Source organism: Malaclemys terrapin, chromosome 23 (assembly GCF_027887155.1).
Source record: "Malaclemys terrapin pileata isolate rMalTer1 chromosome 23, rMalTer1.hap1, whole genome shotgun sequence".
NCBI classification, from domain to species: Eukaryota; Metazoa; Chordata; order Testudines; family Emydidae; genus Malaclemys; species Malaclemys terrapin.
In genome coordinates this window covers 10,224,822-10,251,346 of record NC_071527.1, presented here as the reverse complement: position 1 = coordinate 10,251,346, position 26,525 = coordinate 10,224,822, and the positions used below count along the sequence as shown (strand labels likewise).

General features: G+C 57.3%; 2 protein-coding genes across 3 annotated transcripts; both read right to left on the bottom strand.

Moving 5' to 3' along the window:
- Positions 1 to 1,617: 1,617 nt before the first annotated feature.
- On the bottom strand, positions 1,618 to 20,452 carry LOC128828362 (volume-regulated anion channel subunit LRRC8D-like). 2 transcript variants are annotated; one of them, XM_054012994.1, is made up of 2 exons: positions 20,392 to 20,452; positions 1,618 to 5,325 (listed from the first exon to the last, which is right to left on the bottom strand). In XM_054012994.1, exon 2 carries the CDS (start codon positions 5,321 to 5,323, stop codon positions 2,945 to 2,947), a length of 2,379 nt encoding a protein of 792 aa, XP_053868969.1. In that variant the 5' UTR covers positions 5,324 to 5,325; positions 20,392 to 20,452; the 3' UTR covers positions 1,618 to 2,944. The 2 variants fall into 2 exon arrangements, with proteins under 2 accessions (XP_053868969.1, XP_053868967.1); XM_054012992.1 differs by lacking the exon at positions 20,392 to 20,452 and adding an exon at positions 8,566 to 9,480.
- On the bottom strand, positions 14,556 to 26,308 carry LOC128828361 (volume-regulated anion channel subunit LRRC8E-like). The gene is made up of 3 exons (XM_054012991.1): positions 26,169 to 26,308; positions 20,392 to 20,534; positions 14,556 to 17,206 (listed from the first exon to the last, which is right to left on the bottom strand). The coding sequence occupies exons 2-3, from the start codon at positions 20,527 to 20,529 to the stop codon at positions 14,948 to 14,950; spliced, it is 2,397 nt and encodes a 798-aa protein (XP_053868966.1). The 5' UTR covers positions 20,530 to 20,534; positions 26,169 to 26,308; the 3' UTR covers positions 14,556 to 14,947.
- Positions 26,309 to 26,525: the final 217 nt, after the last annotated feature.

The window sequence follows — 26,525 nt, the reverse complement described above, 5'->3', positions numbered from 1 at the left end:
CCCCAAAACCGGGGACCCAGATTCTCCCTGCCCCAGTCCGTCCCCACCCCACTCAGTGCCCAGCAGCTCCCATTGTGGCACGTGACAGCCAGCTTTTCAAATGAGCTCAAAACACCCGGTGCTTGAAAATCTGATGTTGCATCCGCAAGCCCCTGATCCTGCACTGAGTTTTGTGGGACTGGATCTTGGTGCAGGATTCAGGCCTGGGCTGCTCGCCTCACTCAGAGGAGAGCTCCAAAAATGCACTAAAACAGGGGTTCTCACAACCAATTTTTGGGTGGCCTCAGAGTGCGCCCACTAACTCTTACTGGTGGCTGCACTTACACTTTTTCCTAAAATTATTTATTTTTCCCAAAGTTAATTAAGTAATATGCACATATATACATCCAAGTCATTGTCATTTATTTATGTAAGGTTTTGGGGTTTTTTGCAGACTCAATAATAAAAACATGCACAGTTATCTCTAGTCTTTACTGGACCTAACAGAATAGAAACACAAATAAGGTGTTTTGCACATTCTTGTCTTTTTTATTATTGTTTCTTGTGCTTGTTTTGGTAAAAGTGATTGTATAACAATTCTGAAGTAAATTTAAAAATGCTTTTACATAATAGAATTCCAAATAATAATTAAAAACATATCTGGATGGCTTGGGGTCTGGGGAGGAAAAGAGAGGGGAAGGGAGGGACGGCCGCGACTGGCCCAGGACTCCTCCGGGCAGGTGGTGGGGATCGGGGCAGGACTTTGGCCAGACCAGAGCTCCCAATGAGGGGGTGGGGGCACTCTGGGCTTCGGCCAGCCCGGGGCTCCTCCAGGCAGGTGGGGGGCAGGGGGATCTCAGGGCTTTGGCCATCCCGGGGCTCCTCCGGCCTCTCGCCTCCTCACTCCACCCCCACTTGCCTCTTGCCTCCTTACCTCACCCCCACTCACCTCCGCACCCCACCCCCGCTCACTTCTCGCCTCCGCACCCCACCCCTGCTCACCTCCCGCTTCCTCACTCCACTATCACTCGCCTCCTGCTACCTCACTCAATCCCCTCTCGCCGATCGCCTCCTCACCCCACCCCGCTCGCCTCCCACCTCATCTCTCGCCTTCTCGCACACAACCCCGCTTGCTTCCCGCCACCTCACTTCACCTCCGGTCGCCTCCCACCTCCTCACACACACACCCAGCTGGCCTCCTGCCTCCATACTCCACTCCCACTCACCTCCCACCACCTCACTCCACCCTCACTCAACTCCCGCCTTCTCACTCCAACCCCGCTCGCTTCCCGCCATCTCACTCTACCCCCACTCGCCTCCTCACTCCACCCCCGCTTGCCTCCTGCCACCTCACTCCACTCCTGCTGGCCTCCTGCTTCCTCACCCCACTCCTGGTCGCCTCTTGCCACCTCACATCACCCCCGCTCACCTCCTCACTCCACCCTCGGTCACCTCCCACCTCACCCCACCCCCGCTCACCTCCTGCCTCCTCACTTCCCCACTGGCAGCCAGACCCCCACCCGCTCTCCTCACCCTGCTGCTGGCTGGCCGCTCACCTCCTTACTCCTCCACAGGGCCCCCCCTGGCACTCGCCTCTTCACACCCCCCCGCCCGCTGCCGTCTTCTCACCCCCTCCTTGCCGCCTCACCTGCTCCTTAAGCGTTGTGTGTCCCACCTGTGTCTCCAGAGAGGCAGCACACGCAGGAGCAACAGGGCGGAAGGGGAGGGACTGATGCTGCGCAGGAAACTGTCGTGGCCCCAGGGAAACCCCCTGGTGGCTGCATGCGGCCACGGTGGCTGCATTGGAGAAACGGTGCACTAAAACATGACTCGTTTTATTTTTAGGTTGGCTTAGAGATTCCCTCACTTGTCCTCATCCCCCTCCCCCTTGCACTTTAAATGTGTTCCTTGTGAGGCTCTAAGCTCTTGCTGCTCCCTAATGAGCCAGTGGAACTCACTGCCACAAGGTATCACTAAAGCCAAGAACAAAGCAGGTTTGGGTGTCTCCACGGGTAACAGAAACATCCAGAGTTAGAATAGCAAATATTACAACACAGTGGAGTTTAGGGACAGATTTGCTGCTACAGGGCCTGGGCTGTTGGGGGCTAGGAGGAATCTTCCCCCGGGACCAGGTTACTCCATTGCTGTCTACTGGGGGGGCTCCTTCCACCTTCTTCTGAAGCTGCTGCTGTCAGCCATTGTAGGAGTCTGGGCTAGATGGGCCCCCTGCTGCAATCCAGTCTGGCTATTCCTGTGTTTCATGTGAGGATTTCGAGGGGCTGATGTCCACACTGATTAATGGAGCCCACTCTGGCCCAGTGTCCCATGGTGTAAGAGGAGGTAAGGAGCTTATCTGTGCTGACTTGAGTCATATCCTCATTGCTGCCTCATATCCAGGGGGGAAGCACTGGGTATTTTGGGGAAGGTATCATTCCTCCTCTAGGCCACAGGGTGGCCCTGTAGCCTCTCCACTGCAGATCTCCTGGCTTTGCAGGTGTAACGGGCTATGGATCCTCAGGACAGCTGATCTTCCAGCCTCTGTGGCTTCCCTGTCCCTCCTCCTAAGCCCCATTGTCCAGGGAGGCACCATGGAGCTGGGCTGTGCAGGGAGTGCCCATCCCCCCAGCCTGGGCTGCCCCCTTTCAGTTGCCACCCCAGATTCAGCTGCACCCAAGCCCCTTTGTGAGCAAGGAGCATGGGCCAGGGTTACCCTATTTGGGTGGGAGCCAGATTTTGGTCTGTGGTTATGGTATAGCAGGTGCTGTACTTGATACAGATGCAGGCACCTGGACAAGGGGGCTCCATGACCGGCAAGTTCTTCGGAGACCCGGTGCCTGGGCTCGGTCGACTTGCTGCTGCTAACCAAGATCTCCTCCCTATGCTCTGGAGCTACAGACAAGCCACATAACAGGCTCCCCAGCTGTCCACGTGCCAGGCAGGGACATTTCTGGAGCAGCCAAAGACCTCACAGGGATGGAGCAGAGATGGGCGTGGCGAGCATCTGCTTCACGTGAGATGGCAGGGTCTTGAAGAGGGCATTATCCACGCTCAGCCCTGTCTCCTTAAGCAGGGGGCAGCAGCCTAGCTCAAGTGGGAGTGACTCCAAGGGGTTCCCTGTCAGCTCCAGCCTGGAGAGTAGCACCAACCTCCCGATCTCAGCTGGCACGGTGGTCAAAGCGTTGTCCGCCAGCTGCAAAGAAGTTAGCTCCAGGCAGGCAAAGAGCTGGCTGGGCAGTGTCCTGATCCTGTTGCCAGTGATGGAGAGTTGCTGCAGCATCCCCAGCTGGCCAATCTCTGCAGGGAGGAGGCAAAGGAGGTTGTGGCTGAGGTCCAGGTGCCTGAGTCTCTTCAGAGCAAACAAGGCCTGGGGCAGGGACTCCAGCTCGTTATGGGATAGCACCAGCTCCTCCAGGCTGTCTGCTGCCCCAATGGAAGCGGGCAGGGTGGCAATGCGGTTGTGCCACAGCTTCAGGCAGGTGAGCTGTGCCAGATGCTGGAAGCCAGCCCCCTTCTCAAGGCTGCGGATGCCATTGGAGCGCAGATCCAGCCTCCGCAGGCCAGTTAAGCGCCAGACTGTCGGTGGGATCCTCTCCAGCTGGCAGCAGAGCAGCTCCAGCTGCTGGAGGCTGCTTATCTTCTTCAGGACCCCCAGTGCCTCCAGCTTGGTCCCGTCGTTCTGGATACAGAGCTGGCGGAGGTGGGTGGACATAGAGCAAGGAAGCTTGGTCAGCTTGGTCTGGAGCAGCAAAATCTCCAGGCTCCGGAGCTCCCGGAGGGACTCCAGGACCAGCACATTGGAGCAGAGGTGGCTGGAGAGGTGCAGCCGGCGCAGGTTCTTCAAGGAGTAAAGCCAAGAGGGGATCTCGATAACGTCAGTGAACTGGACGTGCAGCCCCCTGAGCCGTTCCTGCAGAAAGGACAAGGCCATGGGCTCCATCATGGCTGGGCAGTGAGACAGTTGCAGCTCAGACAGTGCTCCCATCTGGGCCACCTTGGCAGAGAGCTTCACCTCCGTCATGCATTCCAGCCGCAGCACCTCCAGGTCCGCCATCTGATAGACAGCCTGGGGCAGGGCTGGAAGGGCACAGAGCCTCAGCTCCAGCCGGCCCCAGGCGTCCCTCCCCACCTGCCGCCGCAGCTCCTCATAATCCCCACGGTCCTCCTGTCTGATCTCCAGCAGCTGGCTCTCGCTGACGGTGGAGAGGAAGATGGCAATCCTCTTGGAGCAGAGCGGGTCATACTGGTCAGCCATGTGCAGCAGGAAGGCCAAGTCATTGTGGACATTGGGGATGGCCCTGAAGCTGCTCTCCTCACTGGCCCGCCCGAAGGAGTACTCCCTGAGCGGCCTCCGGAGCAGCCAGTAGAGTGTGTAGACCCCCACCAGCCCACTGAGCAGCACCAGGGCCAGGTAGCTCAGCAGCAGCTTCTGCAGGATGTAGGCCAGGCTGTGGGTGCAGGAGAAGGTGGCGTGGCCAGCAAGGTCCCCTAGGCCTGGCCGGCACACGTGCCTGAAAGCAATGGTGCCAGCAGAACTGGAGGCATAGCCCAGCACGGCCAAGAGCTTTGCCACCTTGAACACTGTCTGCCCCACGTAGACCCAGTAGAGGAGGCTGGAGGCTTCAGTGTGCACCCGGAAGGTGCGGATCTTCTCGAAGAGCGCCTTGGCCTGCTCCCTGTCCTTCCGGTCTAGGATGGTGGCACTGGAGAAGGAGGATGCCTGCTCCGTTTGGGAGCCAGCCCCAGCCTGAGAGATCTGGGCAGAGCAGGGTTTCATCCGGCCAAGCTTGCCTTCCAAGGGCTGACAGGCTGTCTCCGAGAGAGCCTTCGTTGTCCAGGGTGACTGGAAGCACTTCCGGAGGATGGAGAGGAACAGTTCGATCCTGGAGAAGGTCTTGGGGTATATGAACCAGAAGTTGTTACAGACCATCAAGAGCAGCGCGTGCAGGAGGGCCAGGTACGGGGAGTACTTGGAGTGCCATGGCAGCGCCTGGTGGTAGCAGACCTGGCCAATGTACAGGTACTGCTGGTAGTCAAGGTTGGTTGGGTGTCCGCTGTTGGCAGCAGGAAGTTCCCTCCTGGTGCCGACCGGAGTAGCGTCATGTTCTGGGCCATCCAGAGGCACTAAGGCAGGTCTGGGAGCCAGGGACCCACTTGCAGCCATGCTGGTCCTGCCGACAGGCAGGCACACCACCTGATCCGTGGAGATCAGCAGGGTCCCCGCGATGATGGAGATGGCCAACATTGCCAGGACCAAGTAGTCTGTGAAGACGTCCCACCAGGGCTTCAGAGTACTGAACGGGGCCCGGGCATCACTCAGGGAGGCCACTTCCGTCAGGGAAAACATGGCTGGTGGGAGGGAAAGAATAAGGATCAGTGGCTTAGAGGTGTTCTGAGCCTGGGTTGGTCCTTGGAAGATCCTGGCTCTGCCACAGACTCCCTCTGGGACCTTGGTCACATCACTTCATCTCCCTGTGCCTCAGTTTCTCCATCTGTAGAATGGGATAACGATCCTTCCTTTGCCTATTTAGTCTGTGAGCTCTTTGGAACAGGGACTGTCTCTGACTGTGGGTCTGTGCAGCGCCTGGCACAACGGGGCCATGATCTCAGCTGGGACAGGGACTGTCTCTGATTGTGTGTCTGTGCAGTGCCTGGCACAATGGAGCCTCTAAGTGCTGCCATAATGCACCTAATAGAGAAATAGCTGATGGCATAGAAAGCCTTGAATGTGGAGGTTCAAAGTAGTGAAGAGACATGAGGGGTGGGTGCTGGGCTTTCCCCAGGGTCCCCTGCCTTTATGCCACCCCCCATATGGGGGCAGCCAGAGGCCGGACGACATGCTGCTTCCATGTTTGTTCAGTGATGAGATTCCACCCTTCTCCTCTTGCCTGTGTCTTCTAGGAGACACTTCAGGGCCTGCCAGTCAAAGAAGCTGAGAACCCAGAGCTCAGCTGGGGCCCTGTGATGAAGTGGGAATTTTTTGCTGTGTGTGCCTCAGTTTCCCTCTGTACTTTACATCACTAACCAGTGGGGAAACGGCCCAGCACCCGAGCCCTGAGGCGTGTGTCTCTCCTTGCTGTCTGGGGTGGACTGAATGGCTCATTGAAGGACTGGCTGGAAACCAACCCATATCAGTGGCAAATACAAAAAGACAGTGGGAACTCCAGCAGCCAGCATGTCCACAGCTAGCAACCAGTGGGGAGTTCCCCACGTCTTCACTTGCCAGTCCAAGGCCCCAGCTCAAGAACAAAGGGAAAGGGGTCAGGTTGCGGGGCAAGTGCCGTAGCCAGGGCTCTCACCTGGGTCTGACAGAGAGAGAGCCTGAAATGGAGCCCACGGCCGCTTGGCTGGGTCGGGCGCTGGCTTGGCGAGGTGGATATGTCTTAACCTTTGCTTCTCTGTGCTCACTTAAGGACTTCCCGTGCTGTGTTCCAGCTGAGTAATAGCCCCGACTGTTTGTAAAGGCTGCGTGGTGTCACTGCAAATCCTTCCCAGGGTGCCCTGGACCCTGAGGAGTGGGCAAGTCTCTGGCCTGACGTATGTCCCAGTTGGACTCTCCGGGCAAAGCTCCTGGGGTGAAGCAGGAGGGCTGGAGCCCAGGGGCTCAGTCTCAGAGACGGGGAGGCCGTGTGGGCTAACCTAAAGGACAAGTGGGACCCCTGGGGGGCTCTGACACGCTGAAGGGGTCCTCCAAGGCCCTGTTTAAAAGCTGGGGCGTAGCAGTGCCAGCCTGCAGTCCTGCCGGCCACCCACTCCTGGGGTTGGTAGATTCAGAGCTCTGGACCAGGTGATCCCCTTAATAACCATCTTGCTGCTGTAGCCCTTTGCTCTGCCACCTGCCCACAGGATCCTACCCAGCAGAGAGAGGGATAAACTTGGCGGAAGGGCTGCCCTGTGGTTTGAATGCACAGGAGTGTCCGAGAGGAGGGGAACCAGCACTGAAATGATGCAGCACAGGAGGGCTTAAATGTTGCACTCTGCCTATGGAGTGGTGCCCTAGCTCTATGTCTCAGGGAGGGCGTAGCAGTCACCATCCCATGACTGCTCTCACCCAGAGGATAAAGGACTTACTGCCGCTGCTGGCTCTGGGAGTGGCTCCCTTAGCTCATGAGGCAGCCACCTGGCTTTGCAATGCTGTCGGGTGAGGTGTTCAGTCCAGGCTCTGCAAATGAATCGCTGCTCTGTTCACAGGAGGTGGATGTGCGAAGTGCCCAGCTCCTCCTGGCAGAACCGGCCCCCTCTTGCGTTGGGGCATCTGAACCCTGGCATCTCGTCTCTTGGGAGCCCAAGCCAGCATAAGGCAGCCAATGAAGGAAGGTATTTCACCTCCCAGAGTCTGAGCTCATGCGCACCCCATCCCTCCCTAGCGGGGCTGAGAAGGACCAATAGAGCCTTGACAGTCTCCCTGTTAGGCCCCAGGCTGCCCTAGACTTACGTGTCTTCTCCTGCCTTCTCAGCATGAAGGAGATCGCTCACTTCAACCCCTGATTTCCCTCCATCCTACTCAGATCCACCCTGGTCTCATGCCAGGAGTGTGACCCACTGATATCCAAAAGGCTAGATCTTAAATGAAGTGGTGTAGCCTAGAGTCAGGACTCCTGGGTTCTATCCCCAGCTCCGGGAGGGGAGTGGTGTCTAATGGTTAGAGCGGGGGGGGGGGGGGGGAGCTGAGTGTCAGGACTGTTGCTGGGACGGTTATTGTTCCAAACCACATGAAGGGCAGTTGGGGGTGAGAGTATTAAATGCAATTCTAACAATTCTTTGCCCTCTCGTTAGAAAGAATTGACAATGTCCCAGCCAGGGGACGAATCCCCCCGCCTATCTCACCATGGGCAGCCCAGAGCAATGCCGTGACATGCCCAGCCTCACACAGGGAGGGGCTGATAGAACCACAGCCAATGCGCTAACCACACAGCTGCCCTTGGCCCCCTGCTTACCTGGGGCAAGGCATGTAAACCAGCTTGGATCCCTGGCACTTCCAGTGCTCTGAACAGGATCGTTTTCCCCAACCAACCAGCTGCTCCTACCAGCTGGATTTATCACCAACACCCTCCTCCCTCCCAAAACCTTTCCCAGCCTCCTGCCAGCTACAGAAGTAGCCCGTCCCCTCCCCGTTGCGGGGGAAACGGAACCAGATCCATGTCTCCATGGGGCCAGATCCCTGTCGCCTTGGGACACCCTCTCTAACAGCTGGCTTTGGCTCTGGCCCCCTTTGGGGTTAGCCCAGGAATGCTGGGGGGCGGGGGGGGTGGAGAATAGGGAAGGAGAGAGAAAGAGCATGGAAGAAGGAGAGAGAAAGAAGGAGAAGAATGGCCCATGACCCAGAAGAGAACAAAGTTTTCTCTCCCTGCAACTAACTAGCTTGAGTTCTTTATCACCCCTCAGCCTTGCTAACCGCTCCCTGCCCCACGCCAATTCCGGGGGGAACCCCTGACTCATAGCCAGCAGCCTCCCCACCCACTCAGGCCTGATCCTGCCTGGCAGCAGGGGGTCTGGCCCCGCTCTCCGGCCCTGGGAACAGCCCCAGAGTTCCTCAAACCGTTTCCTTCCCACCTCTTGCCTGTCCTCATCCAGGCCCCCTCCCCTCACCTGCTGCTCAGCCTGGGGCTGCCGCTTGCCCTAGATCCTTGCTCCACCAAGTCTCTTCTCTACAGGGAAGAGTCTCCTCCGGCCCCCCCAATCTTGGCCAGGGGCCCAACTTGTCCCCAGCCAGAGCCCTTCACATCCGGCCGGTTGGAGTGTCTCTCTCTCCTGTCTCCATGGCAGCTCCAGGGAGCAGGGGAAGGATTGTGAAAGGAGGGAGCATGACTTCCTCATTTGTTTCATGGGCTGGTTGGGGAGAGCTGTGTTAGCGAAAGGCTACAGCCAACTCTAATCTAAAGCACTTCCCTCATTAGACCCGCCGCTGGGGTAATGACCACCCCTCCCCTTGGACAGATGGGGAAACTGAGGCACAGAAGGCTGAAGGTCACAAAGCATGTCAGAGACAGAGCTGGCAACAGGATACAGGCAGTCCTGAGTCTCAGCTCCCCACTCTCCTGCCATCAGACCAGGGCCTGGGAGGCAAGATTTCCTGGGTTCTGTGCCCAGCTGTAGGCCCTCAGTGGTCAGTGCAGGGAGAATCAGTTCTATCCCTCATGCTGGAAGTGGAGTAGGTTCCAGTGGTTAGAGCGGAGTGAAGACTGGGAATCAAGACTCCTGGGTTCTCTCCCTAACTGGGTTGTGGGGGTGGATCCAAGGGTCTCTTCTGGATTGTTTTTATTTCCCTCCCGTTTATAATACAACAGCCACAGCCTGTGGCGTCCTGCCCTCAGCTCCCAGTAGATCCAAAGGGTAACGATTATCTGCCGAGGCCGGCAGTGGGATTGAGGGACTGTAGAAAGTTCTTTGGGGTGAGGCGCTGCCGGGATCATGAGCCCAGTCCTTTGGCTAATGGAAAAAGAACTCCAATCCCTGAACGTGCTCCAACACAAACCCAGGGGGTGGGATCCAGAGCAGTGGAGAGCTCTCGCTGCTGAGCTCTGGTGCTGCTCGCACAGTGTCAGCCAGCAGATGGCGATGGATAGCCATCCCCAGGGCATGGAAGAGCTGTGGGGGGCAGGGTCTATTGGGGAGGGGGTGGGAGGGAGGTGGTATGTGTTGAGATGGATGTGTGGGGTGTGTAAGGGCTGTTGGGGGGATAGGGGGCTTGTGTGTCTATAAGGCAGAGATGGGGGTGAGACTGGGTTGTGTTGGGGGCGTTAGCACCTCACTTCCTAACCCCCCCTCCACCCTCGGCCAGTGGCAAAGCCCCCCCCCAGGCAGCCACCTTGGGCCTAGGTTGAGATGCACCCTCAACCCCGGCCCTAAAGCTCCAGTCCGTCCCCATCTCCTTCCTGCTGGTGACTCGGAGCCAGGGGGTGAGAGATGGAGCAGGAGGCAGTGCCACTGGGCCCCGTCCTGGAGTGTTTCCTGGCCGGTTGCCATGCGAGTGGGGTGTGGCCGGTTCCTGTCAGATCTGTGGCCTGGCCCGGGGCCCACATGCAGCGTGGGGGAGGGAGCAGCTAAGCCCCCTGCCCCCAGTCAGATGCCTGCTGAAGGGCATTTGGGATGCAGACAGGGCTGGATGGTGGCAGGGGAAGGGGGGTGTAATGCCCCCTGTTGGGTATCCTATGGGGTTAGGGAGGAAGACTGGGGGAGAAGGGCTAGGATTAGGGGGAGCAGCAGGATAACTGAAGGGAAGCTGGGGGTGGAGGGAGGCCACAGGGGCTGGGATGAGTTGGTTTTAAGAGGGAGCTGGACACACTGATAAGGGCAGTTGTGTGATGGAGTTGCTGGAGATGGTGGGGAGCAGGGCTCAGCACCCCTGGGTCTTATGTTCCTAATAGCATGTGCCTCAGGGTTACAGCTGGCCACCGTCAGGGCTCAGGAAGGGATTCCCTCCCCACCGCCTCCATGTATTCTGGAAGAGTTTTGTTTTAATCTCCCTCCTCTGATGCATCAGGGCTGGAGACGGCCAGACGGGCCAGTGGGCAGGGTGGGCCAGGGATCTGAGTTGGCACCAAGCATTCTCCCTCTGTCAGGTGCTTGTCTGGTGGTTCTTGTGCATGTGCTCCAGGTCCCAGTGATGGCCATATGTGGGGTGAGGGAGGAATTTTCTCTCAGGTCAGATTGGCAGGGACCTTGATGAGCTTCCACCTTCTTCTGCAGCATGTGGGTGCAGGGCACTTGCCAGGATTATCTGGGCATAGCTCACTTAAACATCTTCCTGCCACCACGGAGGCCTCGGGCCCTGGTGCACCTCAGTCCCTCCTTTCCTCTGCCTGGCCCTGTGGCACGTAATAGTCTGCAGTCTGCTCTCCTGTGATACTCCGGTCTCATTACGTGGTTGGGTTTGGTGTGTGGGTGCTGGTAGCCTGTGATAGACAGGAAGTCAGACTAGATGGTCCTCTCTGGCCTGAAAATCTGTGTCTCTCTGAGGAGGGACAGGGAGGTTGGTAACCCCCCCCCCACACACACCTTGAATCTATGGGATTAGATGGGGGGGTAGGGAGAAAGGCCGGGATTAGTGAGACCGATGGCACCACAGGCAGTCAGCAGTGCACCTCTGAATGGCAAGCTCGATCCGATTGAACTCAGAGGAAAGATCCCATTGCCGTTGCTGGCTCTGCTGAGGGACTTCGGGGCTCTGCTGAGTCAATCCAGTTGGAAAGTTTCAGCCGCAGCCTTTCACATGCATGTCCTGCTGCAGAGGACAGCGACCCCCCACCCCGCGGTCAATTTCCCCTCCTGGCTCTGGTCAGTTTCAGCTTCTCCCAGCACTAGCCACCAGGCTGTTGGATTCAGGTGCCCTGCATTGAAGGGGAGGGGGAATTACCACCTATTTGAATTGACCTTTAACAGCCATTCCGAACCCCGTGGCACCTGTGCTAGTCCCAGCCTCCTGTCAGTCATCCCACCCTCACCCCAGCCTACATGCAGGCTCTACACCAGGTCTCCTCAGGCTCCTCACCAGTGTCTTGTCCCTGTAGCTACGACTGTCTGCAACTCACCCACAGCTGGGGGAGTTATGCCATTAGCCAAGTACCTCCCCGGTGGGTCTGTAGCGCTGAGTCATGCAGGGATCTCCCAGGGTAGCTGGAATTCTTGAAATCCCACCTACCCAATTACCTCCTTAGAGTGGAATCTCTTTGAGCTGGGACTGTCTTTCTGTTCCACGCAACACCTAGCACACCAGGACCCTAGTCCCTGACCGGGGCTTCTAGGCACTACTGCAATACAAATAATCAATAATCGTTTATACTCTGGTAGCACCTAAAAGCCTCATCCAGGTCCCAGCTCCATTGTGCAAGGTGCTGTACAACTTATATAGGAACATGGGAATTGCCAGACCGGATCAGAGATGAACCCCACAATCAATCCCCCCTCTAGCAATGAGCGCCCCCAAACTGGGAGACAGTCCAAAGCTGGATCCACATCCCAACTTGGCTGAGGTTTGGGGTATGGGGACAACTGGGCATGCTTCTCCTCGGCTTCCCCTCTGAAGAGCTCTGTGGAATCACCACATGGAGGGGTGGGGGAGGAGAAATCCACTCCCTATGTTAGACCGTTCCTGTCCAAGAGGCCTTAGTGAAGGGAGCATTTCCACTGCAACAGATCTGGGACCACTCCTCTCCCTACACATCAGCAGGGAGCTCCCTTCCATCTAGGGTGACCAGATGTCCCGATAAAATCAGGACTGTCCTGATATTTAACCCTTTGTCCCAATCAATGTACGATCGGGATGCCATTTGTCCCGACATTCACGTAAGGAGGCGAGCGGGAGGGAGGGAAAAACTGCAGCCAAGCTCCCTCCTCCTCGCCTCCTTCTCCCCCCCTCCCCACAGTGTGCCGCATCCCCGCTTCCCCCCCTCAGCGCTTCCCGCTGCCTAACAGCTGTTTGGCGGTGCTTAGCGCTTTCCAGGAGGGAGGGGGGAGGAGCGGGGATGTGGCACGTTCAGGGGAGGAGGTGGAGAAGAGGCAGGGCAGGGGCGGGGACTTGGGGAAAGGGAGTGGAATAGGGGTGGAGGGAGGGCGGATGCTTGGGCGGGAAGAGGCGGGGGGTGGGCGAGCACCCACCCGGGAGAGGGGAAGTCGGCGCCGTAGGGATGAGAGGCAGACAGGGGGGTGAAGAGGTGAGTGGCAGGCGGGGAGAGTGAAAAGGCGAGCAGTGGGTGGGGGACTGAGGAGGGATGCAGCAAGCCAGCACGGGGCTGGGGGATGAGGAAGGGTGGGGGGGAGTGAGCAGGGAGGGGGCGGGACCTGGGGCAGAGTGGGGGCGGAGCCTGGGAGGAGTGGGGGTGGACTGTGGGCGGGGCTGACAGCACCCCAATGTGTCCTGATATTTTAGTGTTGTGATCTGGTCACCCTACTTCCATCAGTGGAGTGCAGGGGTTTTACCTGCCAGATGCAACCTTGCTTAGATACCAACCAGCCTCAGGGAGGGGAAGGTCTGATACACCAAGTTTATCCAGAGCGATCACAAGGAGAGAGAATACGGGTTTTCGGATAGAGCCTTGCCCATGCCTCTCACAGTGTGACCTAGTGAATAAGGCACCGGACTGGAATTCAGGAAACCTGGCTTCAATTCCTGGCTGTGCTGCTGATCTGCTGTGTGACCTCGGGCAAGTTATTCCCTTCCCTGTGCCTCAGTTTCCCCTCTCACCCTTTGTCCTATGACCATGCGCTCGTTGGAGCAGAGACTCTCCCTCACTAGGTGTGAGTGCAGAGCCTGATGCAATGGAGCCTCTGATGCTGGACAGCTCCCAACACGCTGGGAGCCCCAGTTGGGGTTGGGGAAGGGGTCTGTGCAGTGGCTGGTGCACAGGGGTCCCCAATCGCATTGTGGGGGAGGTGTTTATGCAGCAGCCAGCACAATGGAGGCTCTCCTCTGTTGGGGCCTTTATCCGTTACTATGATAATACTGACGTCGGGTCTGGCCCATATGTCCTCTGGCTCCAGGACAGAGCTGATGGGGGTTCTCCCAGAACTGCAGGTTTCCTTGCCGCTGGCTACCGGGCAAGAAGGGTTCAATGTTGGAGTTCCTAGGAGTACTCCCCCAGTTCTGGGAGTGGCTGCCGAGGAGGCTGGGGCATTGCTCAGACTGGGGTTTCTTGGAGTGCCGCACCCAGCTCGGTGCAGAGATAAAGGCTATTTGCACAGGTCAGATTTCAAACTTCTCCCCTCCAGCTGCACAGAGCCAGGGCCCTGGTTCAGGCCCACTGCTATTAGCAGGTGTTTGGATTGCCACTCCCCCCATACATCCTTTAATATAAAAAGAAGGGCTCGATCCTGAAATCCTCCCATGACCTTTGCCTGAGTAAGGGCTCCAGACTCAGGTACATGCAGCACAGGAGAAGTCAGTGCCCTAATCAAGACCATCTGGAATCCTGCCACAGAAAGGTGGGACTCAGGGGAGGAGCCCATGAGGGCCATGTCATTGGTGGAAAAAAACATGGCTCAAGGAGGAGGCGACATGTCACAGCAGGAGAAGCCACACCCAAGGGAGGAGGGGTCAATAGGAGCCACATCCACCCATCTAAATTTGTATGATAAGCACATACCACACCTAGTGGCAAAACCAGATTCTCTTGGTACTGTAAATCCATTAGATGCTTCAACCTGGTAACACTCCTTCCCCTCTCCAGGGCAGATGACCTACAAAGCCAGCTGCAACCTTCCTTGGGAATGTGGTTACAGCACAGTGGGTGTGGGCTGCCGAAATTGAGACGTGACCAAATACTAATGAAATTCAATCCTAATGAGATCTTGGCCTTGGTGACATCTTGTGACAATGAGTTCCACTGGCTAATGATGTAAAAAAGGCATCCCTTTGTATCAGTGGAGTGGGTGGAGCTGTGGAATGAGGAAAGACTCTCCCATGGTTAAAGCCACAGCAAAATTTCAGTTGAACACCCAAATTTGCATCCTCTCTAGATTACCCATCAGATTGGCCTGGAAATTCGTAGGATAGACTGTGGGATGGGGTACAATTTATGGGGCAGTGACCAAACTGTGCCAGAGATCTAGCACGTTAAAACATGAGCTATTTACACACACACACAAGCACACAAACAAAAATTGCCCTTTTTTAAAAGCAATGAATGCTGCTTGTTAATAACACTAAAAAATATGTATAAATAGAGTCATTTATCCCCTGCAATCCAGGATACAATGTGGCAGCCCTGACAGAGGATCACTGACTATACAACAATCTTGCCGTACAGGATCACTGACTGTCCACATTTGCACTGGGATGAAAAGTTGAGCCCCTCCCTAGCCATGGCCGGGGGGACGATTCTTTGGTAAGACTCTTGGTGGGAGATCTCCCAGGTGCCTTTGCAGCTCTGGCCTAGGAGCACACCAGGCACTTCCCAGCTCTAGTCATCTGTGAGAGTCTTTCTACAGGTGACCGAAGAGCCTGCCCGTGCTGATGACTGACTGTCCCCTCTTCTCATTCACTCTCCAGCCTCTCCCGGATGTCTGTGGGCAGCGTCTCATAGAGGGTGCTCTCCACCACCAAGCCGCTGCGCTTGAGCACCTGGCACCACCCAATCTGAGGCGGCAAGGCCTCCAGACGGTTCCCCTTCAACTCCAGCTTGCTGAGCAAGGAGAGGTTGCCCAGGCGGGGAGAGAGGGTGGAGAGCTTGTTGTGTCCCACCATCAGAGTCTTCAGCTTCTTGCAGAAGAAGAGCTCATCAGGCAAGGTCTCCACCGAGTTGGAGGAGATGGCGAAGTACTGGAGATTCTGGAGCACACCTACCTCCGGGGGGATAACCTGGATGCCGTTGTTGGAGAGGTCAAGGCAGCGGAGCTTGGTGCAGAGGAAGAGCTGGGAGGGCAGGGTCTCTATTTTGTTGCGGTTGAGGTAGAGCTGCTCCAGGCCCTTGAGCTTCCGGATGTGCTCAGGGATATAGGCAATGTGGTTGCTCCAGAGCTTAAGGCAGACGAGCTTGCGGCAGTGCTGGAAGCTGAGGATCTCCTCGATGGAGCGTAGCTGGTTGTCTTTCAGGTCCAGCTCCTGCAGGCTGACCAGGCTGAATACAGCATGGGGGATGCGCTCCAGGTTGCAGTTGACCAGTTCCAGCTCCCGCACGTTGACCAGCTTCTTGAGGTTGTTGAGTGTCACCAGCTTGGTGCCGTCATTGAGGATGCACAGGCGCTGCAGGTGAGCTGAGACGTCAGTCACGCTGGGCGGCACCTTGGAGATGTTGCTGTGCAATGAGAGCACCTTGAGGTTCTTCAGTTCCCGCAGGCTCTCCAGGCCGGATGCCCTCCCCAGTTCCTGGCTGAAGAGGCCAGAGAGGTGGAGCTCCTCCAGCCCGCGCAGGCTGTAGACCCACAGTGGCACATCCTTGATCTCGTCAAAAGTGGCCTGCATCACCTTGAGGTGGTCCCGCAGGAAGACCAGGGAGGCAAATGGCAGCTTGACGGGGCAGTTCAGCAGGGAGAGCTCCTGGAGGCGGACAAGCTGGGCCACCAGCGGTGGGAAAGTCACATCCTTGAGCATCTCCAGCTTCAGGGCCTCCACCTCGGTCAGCTCAAAGACTGTGTCAGGCAAGCCGGACAGCATGAAGAGGTGGAGCTCCAGGTGGCCCAGGGCATTCTGCTGCAGCTTCTGCCGCAGCTTCTCCTCCGTCCATTCATGGTTGAGGTTGAGCTGCTTGAGCTTGCTTTCGCTGACCTCGGAGAGGAAGACAGCGAAGCGCTTGGAGTAGAGGGAGTCATACTCATCAATTAGATAAAGCATGAAGGCAAAGTCATTCTTGACGTCGGGGATGTCGCTGATGCCCGTCTCCTCTCGCACATAGCGGAAGGAGTACTCCTTCAAGGGCCGGTGGAAGAGCCAGTACAATGTGTATAGGCAGGTGAGGCCGTAGATGCCCAAGAAGCAGATGTAGCAGATGGCCAGCTTGGAGAAGAGGTGAGCCTTGGTGTGGTTGCAGCAGAAGTGGTCATAGCCTGTCATGTCCTCCATCTCCACGCTGCAGGGCACGATGAAGCGGATGTTCTGCACCAGGGCGGCATTGTAGGCTGTGATAATCAGGAACTTGAAGACCTTGAGAACCGTCTGGCGGATGTACATGGTATAGAGGATGTCTCCCTCCTCCACGTGCAGCCGGAACTTCTTCACCTTCTCAAACAGAGCCTTGGCCTGCTCCCCTTCCTTCTTGTCCAGCAGGCTGACCGCAGGAGTCTCCGCTACCTTCTTCTCGGAGATGGACTGAACGGGCTGTAGAGCAGGGTGGGGCTCGGGCATTTCGTCCTTGATGGCCTTCCTCCGCCGGTCTTCCTTCTTTGAGCTTGTCCCTTCTTGGTTCTCCCCAGAGACCTCGGAGAGAGCCCGGGTAGTCCAGGGTGAGTCAAAGCACTTGCCAAGGATGGAGATGAAGTGCTCAATCTTAGAGCTGGTGCCAGGGAACTTGAACCAGAAGTTGGCACAGACCATGAAGATGAGGGTGTGGATGACCACCAGGTAGGGGAAGTACTTGGCGTACCAGTGCAGGGCTGTCTCGTAGCACATCTGGTTGATGAAGCTGTACTGCTGGATGTCCAGGTTGTTGCGCAGGCCGCTCATCTCCCGGGAGGACAGGGGTGTGTCTGGCTCCGAGGCATTGGGAGTCTTCCTGGCGAAATTCTGGCACGTTTTGTCAGAGAGTCGGGCACCAGCAGGGGCACGGTTGGGGAGGCAGATGATTTTGTCCTGTGTCACCTGGGGATATGGCCACAGAGGGGAACAGGTGAGGAAACGATGGGGGATGCTGATTCACAACAGCTGGGGATCTGACTCCACTGATTCCAATAGAGCAATGGCTGATTGACATCTGCTGGGGGTCTGGCCCCATTGACTCCCATGGAGCTTTGGCCAATTGAAACCCACTGGGGGTCTGGCCCTGTATGTCATGCAATGGTCCATGCACAGTTCTGCCCCCTGAGCACTGACTGCAGGCTGCATTCCTGCGTATGTCAGGGCAATAGTGATAACAGGGGCACCGAAGCCTTGCCCAACCCAGAAGCCCTGGGGGTAGCTTAGACACTCCAGCACCCAATGCAATATCCATGAGTCAGAAGCCAAGGGTGGCCCCTAACTGTGCCGCCCAGAGCAGGCTGCAGCCCAGCCAACACACCCTCAGTGCAGAGGTGCACCTTGGGAACGCTATGGGTTCTGTGACACTTGGTATGCTGGGAGTTGCAGTCTCAGGGGGCTGCGACTCTGGAGCACCAGTGGGCACGACCCATTCTGGCCCCACTTGGGCTGCCCCTGGGACAAAGGAGACAGTGTCCAAGAAGCACAGTTGGTGGTGAGGAAGCATGTCTAGTAGTTAGAGCTCAGGTGCTTGGAGTTAGGTTCTCTCCCCAGCTCTGGGAGGGCAGTGGGGTCTAATGGCTTAGACCAGTGGGGTGAGGAGTCAGGACTCCTGGGTTCTATCCCCGGCTCTACCACTGACACTCTCTAAGCCCTTGGGCTGCTCCCTTCTCTCTGTGCCTCCATTTCCACCTCCATAAAATGGGCATTATACCAACTCCAGGGAGGTGGCAAGTTTCGAAAGCACCTGGTGAGGCTGAGACAAATGGGACTAGAGAAGGGCAATGAGATGCTAGTTCACGCCGGCATCTTACCCTACAGCTAGAGAGCAGCAAGAGCGTCCCATGAGTTCAGCCTGTGAATGCGTGCAGTGCACATGGCACACGCCAACCCCATGAGGAGCTCCTGTGATTCAGGGCCCATGCTAAGCCAGGCCATCGCTAATCACAACCCAGGAGTCCTGACTCCGAAGGGAACAGGCCCCACCATGATGTTGTTAGGTAGGAGAGCAGGGGAGGGCGGCTGGCAGGAAGCAGAGACGAGCTGATCAGGGTGCTGTAAAGAATTATTGCCCCTCATTCTGCAGAGCCCAAGCTGGCCCAGTGGCACGCAAAATAAAATCCCCTGGTTACTGCAACCCCAGGGCCACATGACTTCCTGTTACAGAAGTTGTCCTTCAGCCCCTGGATCTGAGCAAGCCAAACCCACCTGTGCAATGTGGGTGACCAACCTCCTACTGTGCCAGCTGATGGAGCTGCTCCTTCAGCTTAGTTCAAGCAATAGAGTGCTGTGCTGATGGTCCCAGCGTCAGCAGGGTCTGAACATATGCGTACAGGGGATTTGCTTGAGGTCACCCCAAAAGTCAGGGGCAGAGCTGGGAATGAAACCCAGGAGTCCTGCCTGCCACTACTGCCGCTCCTCTGCCTTCACCATGCCTAGATCCCACTCCTCTCCTGGAGATAGAACCCAGGAGTCCTGACTCCTCACCCCACTGCTCTAAGCCACTAGACCCCACTGCCCTCACAGAGCTGGGGAGAGAATCCAGAAGACCTGGCTCACAGCCCCTCTTGCTCTAGCCACCATCTCAAGGGGGTTTCTCTGTACTTCCCTGGCAGATCCCACCACCCCCTGGCATCTCATTGGTTGGCAGTGTGGCAGGGGCCTGAATGGTTAATTCAAGAGGGGGCCAGCAGGGAGCTAATCTCACTCCCATCCTCCTCCCCAGTGGCCCTGGAGCTTTGCCTATGGGACTCGTTGCCACGGATATTCTCCCTGTTGCCACAAGAGACAGATGATGTAACAGGGCTGCTGCCTTGTGCACCTGCTGCTTGGCTTCTGTATAGACAGACTCCTCCCCCAATATCGGGGGGACGGTCATCTGGTGGTGACCAAGCACTCTCCCGACCCAAGGATGATGACAGACCAGCCTATAACAGGGCTGGGTGGAGGAGGGGTAGCTCATGCAGGGGGAAGAGATGGGGGGGTGTCAGTCTCCCATCTCCCCCCATTCCACCCCAGAATGCAAAGTTTGCTGGCCCATCAGTTAACCACTAAAAGTCAAGTCTGACATTTATGAAGTGGGGTCTAGTGGTTAGAGCTGCAGGGGTGGGGTAGGAGTCAGGGTTTTGTTCCCAGCTCTTGGAAGGGAGTAAGAATAAGGGGGAGGGGCTGGGAATCTGGACTCCTGGGTTCTATTCTCAGCTCTCTTTTCCCCCCACCTGGATCAGCCCACTGGGCCCATCTAGCTCAGCAGCCTGTCTGTGATCAGGCTCACACGAGACGGGCTCATCTCATCTCAGCCCCTTTCATTCATGCCTTCGCGCCCCACCTTCCTCCCATTCCCCAGGGCAGCCCGCGATCCAGCCGCGCCCCAGACATGCTGGGGCGAGCTTCCTGCCTGGGCGCGGATCCCCTGCAGCGGGGTGGCAGCACCTGCACTGATACAATACCTCCTGGGAGGACGGGCAGCTCCAGGGGAGGCAGACACCTCCAGATCAGGGGAATGGTGACAAGTCCATCTTAGGATCTGTATGGATGGCCCTCGCCCTTTCCCCTGCTCCCCTTTCCCTCAAGCCCTGGGCCCACCCTCTCCTCTCCCAGGAGGAAGGTGGCATTCACCCACCCAGCCGTTCAGAGCCAAACCCCAGAGGGTCTGATCCAAAGTTCCCCAGTTCCCCAGGGGTGCATCTTCCAGCCACCTCACATCACGGCAGAGTGCATGCTCGGATGTCCCTCCCACAATGCAACAGGGCATCCACTGTGGACAAGGGACTCCATTTGTCCCAGCAGCGATTTGACAGGCAGAAGGGGGACAGGATAAGGGGTGTTCTTCCCAGCCAGCTGGCTTCTCCTCTGTTTCCACTCTTGCTCTTGGCCGGTTTGTGGGGTCTGCATCATGCTATTATGGGCACCGTACTGACCGGCATGAGCACATCAACTTCTGGGGATAGAACTTTCTACTGCTGCTGCTGGAGATTCTCCTTCAGCTGCAGAGAGAGGAGGATCCAGAGGTCCCAGGTCCTATCCCTGCTGCTGTATGGGTGGGGTCTCACAGAGGGTGGTCCCAGCCCACATCCCAGCCCAGTACCCACCTGCAGGGTGCAGCCAAAGACCCCGATCATGAGCATGGCCACCGTGATGTATTCGGCCAGCACATCCCACCAGGGCTTGAGCACCTTGAAGGCCGGCTGCTGGTCCGTGAACTGCTTGAACTCAGCTACTGGGATCATCCTGTCTGCAGAGAGAAGGTGGGGTTAGGCTGGTGGAGGCCTCTCCTCCCTAGAGACCCCAGTTCAAATCCCAGCTCAGGTCCAGTGAGCTTGCTGGATCCTTGGTCAATATGGTGGAGTGAAGGGGGCCCAATTGTGAAAACAGGAGGCAGCACCGGGTTACCTGACTGCAAGACGGACATTGGGGAGCAAAAGTCATTGGGCTGTGGGACATTGGGAGGGAGCTGGCCACTGGGAAGAGGGCAGGATCCCAGCCCAAGAGAGAGAAATGTCCTACCCTAATCTCTTTCACCTCCGTAACACCAACCATCCCAGAGTTCATTACACACTGTACATAGGGATGGATCGTTTGCACACCCACTGGTTAACAGCCCCCCCAGCCTCCCAAACAGCCTGAGACAGGAGAGCCCTGTTCTGAAAGTGGAAGTTCCAGGGCAGGATGTCGGGAGGCAGAAGGGGATTACTCATGTCAGAAATTGGGCAGGACACCAGGGGCCACACCCTGACTCCTGGGAAGAATGGCTAGTCTGATAACTACAAAAGGTCAGTGCCTCGGTCTCATGCTGCAGTGCAGCTTTGGGGCCCGAGCTGACTGCAAGGGGAGAGCACCCCTTACTGAGCCCCCACCCTGCTTCCTGCAGAACAGCTCCCCCTACTGCAGCTCTGAGACATCGGGGTCAGCACTGACTCCAAGGAGAGCCCCCCCCTCCCCACACACACACATACTCCCTGCAGCACAGCGCTCCCTGCTGGTCACCCACACCACTTCCTCCCCACACCAGTCTCACTGAGCCACCTTTCCCCTCCTGCCTGACTTTGTTCCCTTCAGACACGGGATGAGGGCTACTCACAGAGTCATTGGGAAGGTTGATTCAGGACATCAATATGGGCAGGGAGTGGGATCTTGGAGAAGGCCAAGGGGAGACACTGGGGTCCCATTTCCCCCCCACCAGTCCCAGCATCCCTTTGAAAACTGATCCAGCCAGCCATAGATTTCACCCCTCTGCTGACTCAGGATGAGCCCAATCACCTGGCACCAAGGGCACTGGATGGGGCTTAACCGCCCTGCGATGGGGGGTCCCGGCCAGCCCAGGCCCTGGAACCTACCACCTCGGAGCAGGGCTTCCAAGCACCATAGCAACGCCCTGTGGCCTCCCCCAGGCAACAGAGATGCCTGACGCTCGCTGAGGGTTACAGGAGGCAGATGGGTCGATGCTGATCCCAATGCTGGGCTTTACCTAGCCTGGCCCAATAACCCAGACTTGGGGGTGGGGGCGGGAATCCAGACTCCAGTCTCAGTGTTGTGCAGCAGGGAAAATTCATAATTTCCAGCCTCTGCACCCCTCTAACAAACACCCTAGACCTCCCCCCCCCCACCTCCAAACTGGGGATAGAACCCAGGAGTCCTGACTCCCAGGTCAGCCTGCTCTAACCACTAGATCCCATTCCCCTCCCAGGGTGGAAATAAAACCCAGGACTCCTGGTTCCCAGCACCCTATGTTCTGACCCCTAGCTCCCATTCCCATCTTATAGCTGGGACTAAAACCCAGGAATCGTGTCTCCCAGCCTCCCCTGCTCTAACCACTAGATCCCCCTCCCCTCCCCAATTGGGAATAGAAGCCATGAGTCCTGGATCCTGGTCCCCACCCCACTCTGATGCGCTAGACCCCACCCCCCTCCTGGAGATGGGAAGTTTAACAGCCTCCCCTCCATCTCACTGGCCCTGCACTCCCCTGAATGCTCTCAGGTGTGTCCTGCACCCCTCATCCTGCCTCCTTTTGGGGGTGTTCTCTGCACAGTGACCAGGTATCCCAGATATAGGGTCTGCAGCTCAGATTTATCTCCGGTGGGAATGGAGCCAGAAGTTGCTCAATTGGTGCCCTACGTGATGATTAATCGTTTAGCTCTTGTGAAAGCGTACCCGATTGCCCCAGGTGGGGAGGATCTTCATGCCCTCCTCTCCCCCGAGCAGCTACACCCAGGAAGCAGCTCTGTGAGCCCACATACCCACCCCAACCTCCTGCCAATGCGTGCAACCCCTCCCCTCAGAGTACACTCTTAGGGAGAAGTCTTTGTGGCCTATTCAGTCTTTGTTTTTTCCATCAACATTCCTGGATTCTATTCCCATCATTGGGAGGGGAGTGGGATCTAGTGGTTAGAGCAGGGGAGCTGGGAGTCAAAACTCCTGGGTTCCAGACTCTTCCACTGACACTGTGATCTTGGGCAATTCCCTTCCCTCCCTTGTGCTTCAGTTTCCCCAACTCTAGGGGACAAACAACCCTGCATTACTCCTCGCAGGGCTTGTGTGGCTTAACCACCTTTGCACAGTGCTGTGACCCATAGGCAGGAGGCAGAGCATGATCATTTTTATTGCATTGACTAACAGACGGGTGTTATGTGGGGACTAACGACCAGCAGGGAAGTTCATGGCTCTGCCTAGACATTTCCCCTCCAACCCAGTCGGGTGCTACTCTGGCTCCCCAGAGGAAATGCCTTTCCCTTTGCTCAGGCTGGAGCGTCCCCCAAGCCAGCTCTTACACAAGGGATGTTGTCCCTGCAGCTGCTTCCCTGCGGTTTGTATGTGTGCCTGCATGGCGGAGTAAATGTTTCCATGGACAGCGCTGGGCGGCAGGCGGGGGCGTGGGGGGCAGGAGCAGCAGAGAAAGCTGAAGGCAGCTTGGGGCAATCTGGTGAATTCAGACACTTATGGAACTTTTCAGAGCAGGGTTGGAACTTTCCAGGGAAATCCAAAGTTCTAGTGGGAGAAACTCTCTGCTCCAATTGCTGCTCCACACTCCCCATGCAGAGCTGCAGATAGAAGCCAGGAGTCCTAATTTCCAGCCCCCCTTGCTCTAGACCCCACTCCCCTCCCAGAGCTGTGGCTAGAACCCAGGAATCCTGACTCCCTATCCCGTCCTCTAACCATTAGACCCCACTGTTGTCCCAGAGCTGGGGATAGAACCCAGGAGTCCTCCCCCCCACACACTCTAACCAGTAGACTCTACACACCTCCCAGGGCCAGTACTATCCTTCTCCCCAGCTAAATTCCCTAGGAGTGAGGGTGTGGGGGGCTGGCATGTGGCACAAGGTACTAGCGCCCAAGCACACAGCCAGGAACCCCTGGAGTCTACTCTCGGCTCCGCCACTGACCTGAAGTGTAGCCTTGGGCAACTCCCTTCCCCTGGGAAAAGGCGAAGAGCTGAGCACTGGCACAAACCTGCTGCCACCTAGGGCTTTGGGGGGGCAGTCACTATGCTGCAGAGCAGGGACAGATCCCATATCTTTCTGCTCTGACAGAGGAGAATCACCATTAGCAATATAGGCCTTATGACACCCTGATTCCATTCAGCAAAGGGTGGCAGTGGGTATATCTACATAACCCCATCTTTCCCACACATACACACCAGTGTCATTACATCTGAGATTCATGTTTGGCTAAGCCAGGCATTACTAGCGAAATAAGACCTAGAACATAACAGCCTGATTCCTCCAGCATCCCTGGAGCTTACGATCAACTGGATCTCTCAGGGATCCTGACACTGGGAAGGAAGAGGCATTGGTAGCTGCCCCTACTGCCAAACTGGGGCAGCCAAGGTGTCCTGGAACAATTTGTATAGTGGGGGGGCTGAGAGCCATTGAACCAAACTGTAAACCCTGTATATGATGGGAACCACTTCAAGCCAGGGGGTGCAGCAGTACCTATGGGGGCAGCCCTGGAACCCTTGTCCAGCATGAGCAGCTGTGAGTATATGATCTCCCCCTCCAGCCTCTGAGGGGCAGTTCGGGAGGCTCAGTTAGCATCCTCTGGGCCCTGCAGGGATCAGGACTCATCCAGCACCCCTGTCTTGCTGCAGTCCTTAGAGCATCCCAAAATGCATCAAAGGGCAGAACCCAATGGATTTTGGGGAGATCAGAAAACCAAAAGGGGGGACCCATGGAGCCCCTGCCACCTCTGCAGCACGGCCACAGCCTCCAGCACCTCTGTGATTGTCTGTGTCTCAGAGAACTGGCTGATGGCCCCAGTAATGACTTTCCTTCTAACACCCCAACTCATCTCTGCGCATCCTCCCCCCAGGTACCCAGCTGGCACCCTGAATGTCGGATCTCCCAGACAGAAAGAGGGTGGGGGGATGGGTGCACACAGCCCCTGGCATCAGTGCAAGGGGAGAAGGGGGGTACACACAGAGCCTCTGGCATGGTGGGCCCTGGTATGGGGGAAGGGAGGCCGGGGAACCTCAATCCAGAGCAGGAGGCCCCACGGCCCGAGCATGCAGGCACCAAGAGGTTCATTCTGCGAGCAGCCAGGGGCATCGCTGCCCAGGAGGAGCCTCCCCCACCGTCACCTGGATCGGCCCCATTGCAGCAGGGGTGATCAGCGAGTCCCAGGGGCTGTCTGAGCGCACACCTGCCCCCTTCCCCCTCTCCGCCTGGGCCAGGGAGCCAGCACTTGGGGACTTCCAGAGGAGAGGTCTTCTTCCTCCCTTCCTCCTCGGCCTCTGCCCAGCTCCGGCCCCTCATCCTCCCAGGTATCCCAGCAACACCCAGGCTCCAAGCAAGCCATTCCCATTCCCCCTCCCATACGTTCCTGGCACCTCCAGCCATGCCCAGCCCCTAGGCACCCCCTACCCATCCCCATTCGCCCCATTTCTGGGCACCCCCAGCCATGCCCAGGGCCCCTACCCATTCCTGGGCACCCCTACCCAGGCCCCGCGTCCCCAGCCATACCCAACCCCCAGGCACCCCAGCCCCCTCTTTTTCACACATGCTCTGGGATGTGGCTTGGGGCCTGCCCCTCTCTGGGGGGGCTGGTAGGGATGAGGGGAAGTGAAATGGGCCAAACAGGCCATGGGGGGCCAGGATGCATTTCCTGGGGAAACACCACATTCTCCTCCCCCACCCGCAGAGGAAAATCTGCACCCCCCAAAAATCTCTCCCTCCCGAGGCAAACAAGCACTTGCTTACCCCACCTACAGGTGCAAACCCTTCCAGCCCCTCCGCCCCCAAGTAAATCAGATTCCCCCACCCCCAAAAAATGGTCCACTTTTTCCTAGGGACAAATTCCCCTCTCCCCCTTCCTTGGGGATCCAACCCGCACCCTTTCCTGGGACAAGCCCCAACTGCCCCATCTCACCCAGGGGCAAATCCAGATCCCACTAAAGTTCCCTTCCTGCCCCCAAGTATCAGGGGGTAGCTGTGTTAGTCTGTATCCACAAAAACAACGAGGAGTCTGGTGGCACTTTAAAGACTAACAGATTTATTTGGGCATAAGCTTTCCTGGATAAAAAACCCACTTCTTCAGATGCATGGAGTGAAAATTACAGATGCAGGCAGAAATCTATATTGGCACACGAAGAGAAGGGAGAGGAGGGAAAGGTAACTAAATCTGTTAGTCTGACTCCTCCTTGTCTTCCTGCACCCACTATTCCTCCTCCCTTCCTGGGGAGTAAATCCAGATTCTCTCTCTCCTCCCGCCAGGTGTAAATTCAGATTCCCCCCTTCCTCCTGCGGGAGGGGATCCGGATCCCCCCCTTTTCCTCCTCCCATCCTGGGTGAGTGGAATCCGGATTCTCGCTATGCGGGGTGGAGGGGGGAGAAGTGTTCCTACCACTCCCCCCACCCGCTTTGCCCGTGTAACTTACCAGCTTTCCGTTCCCACTGCCCAGCCTGCTGCCTCCCCGGGGCTCAACGGGGCTCGGCCCGGGGGATCCCGCTGCGCCCCCCGCCCCGTGCGGCGGTGACGGGCTCCTCCAGGGCTGCCTGCTGCCTCAGCTCCCTGACACATACCCCCGGTGCGGGAGTGACTCACCCTGCCTGACGAACTCCGGCCCAGCCCCGGCACTGGGCTGGGTTTGGGGAGGGAGGAGACCCGGGGCAGAGCAAACACGCGGCGCCTCCACCGGCACTAGCCACAAAGCGGCAGCGACCCACCCCAAACGGAACAGCCAGGGAGAGAGGAGCGCTGGGCACAGCTGGGACTCGGGACTCTGGTTCTGTCC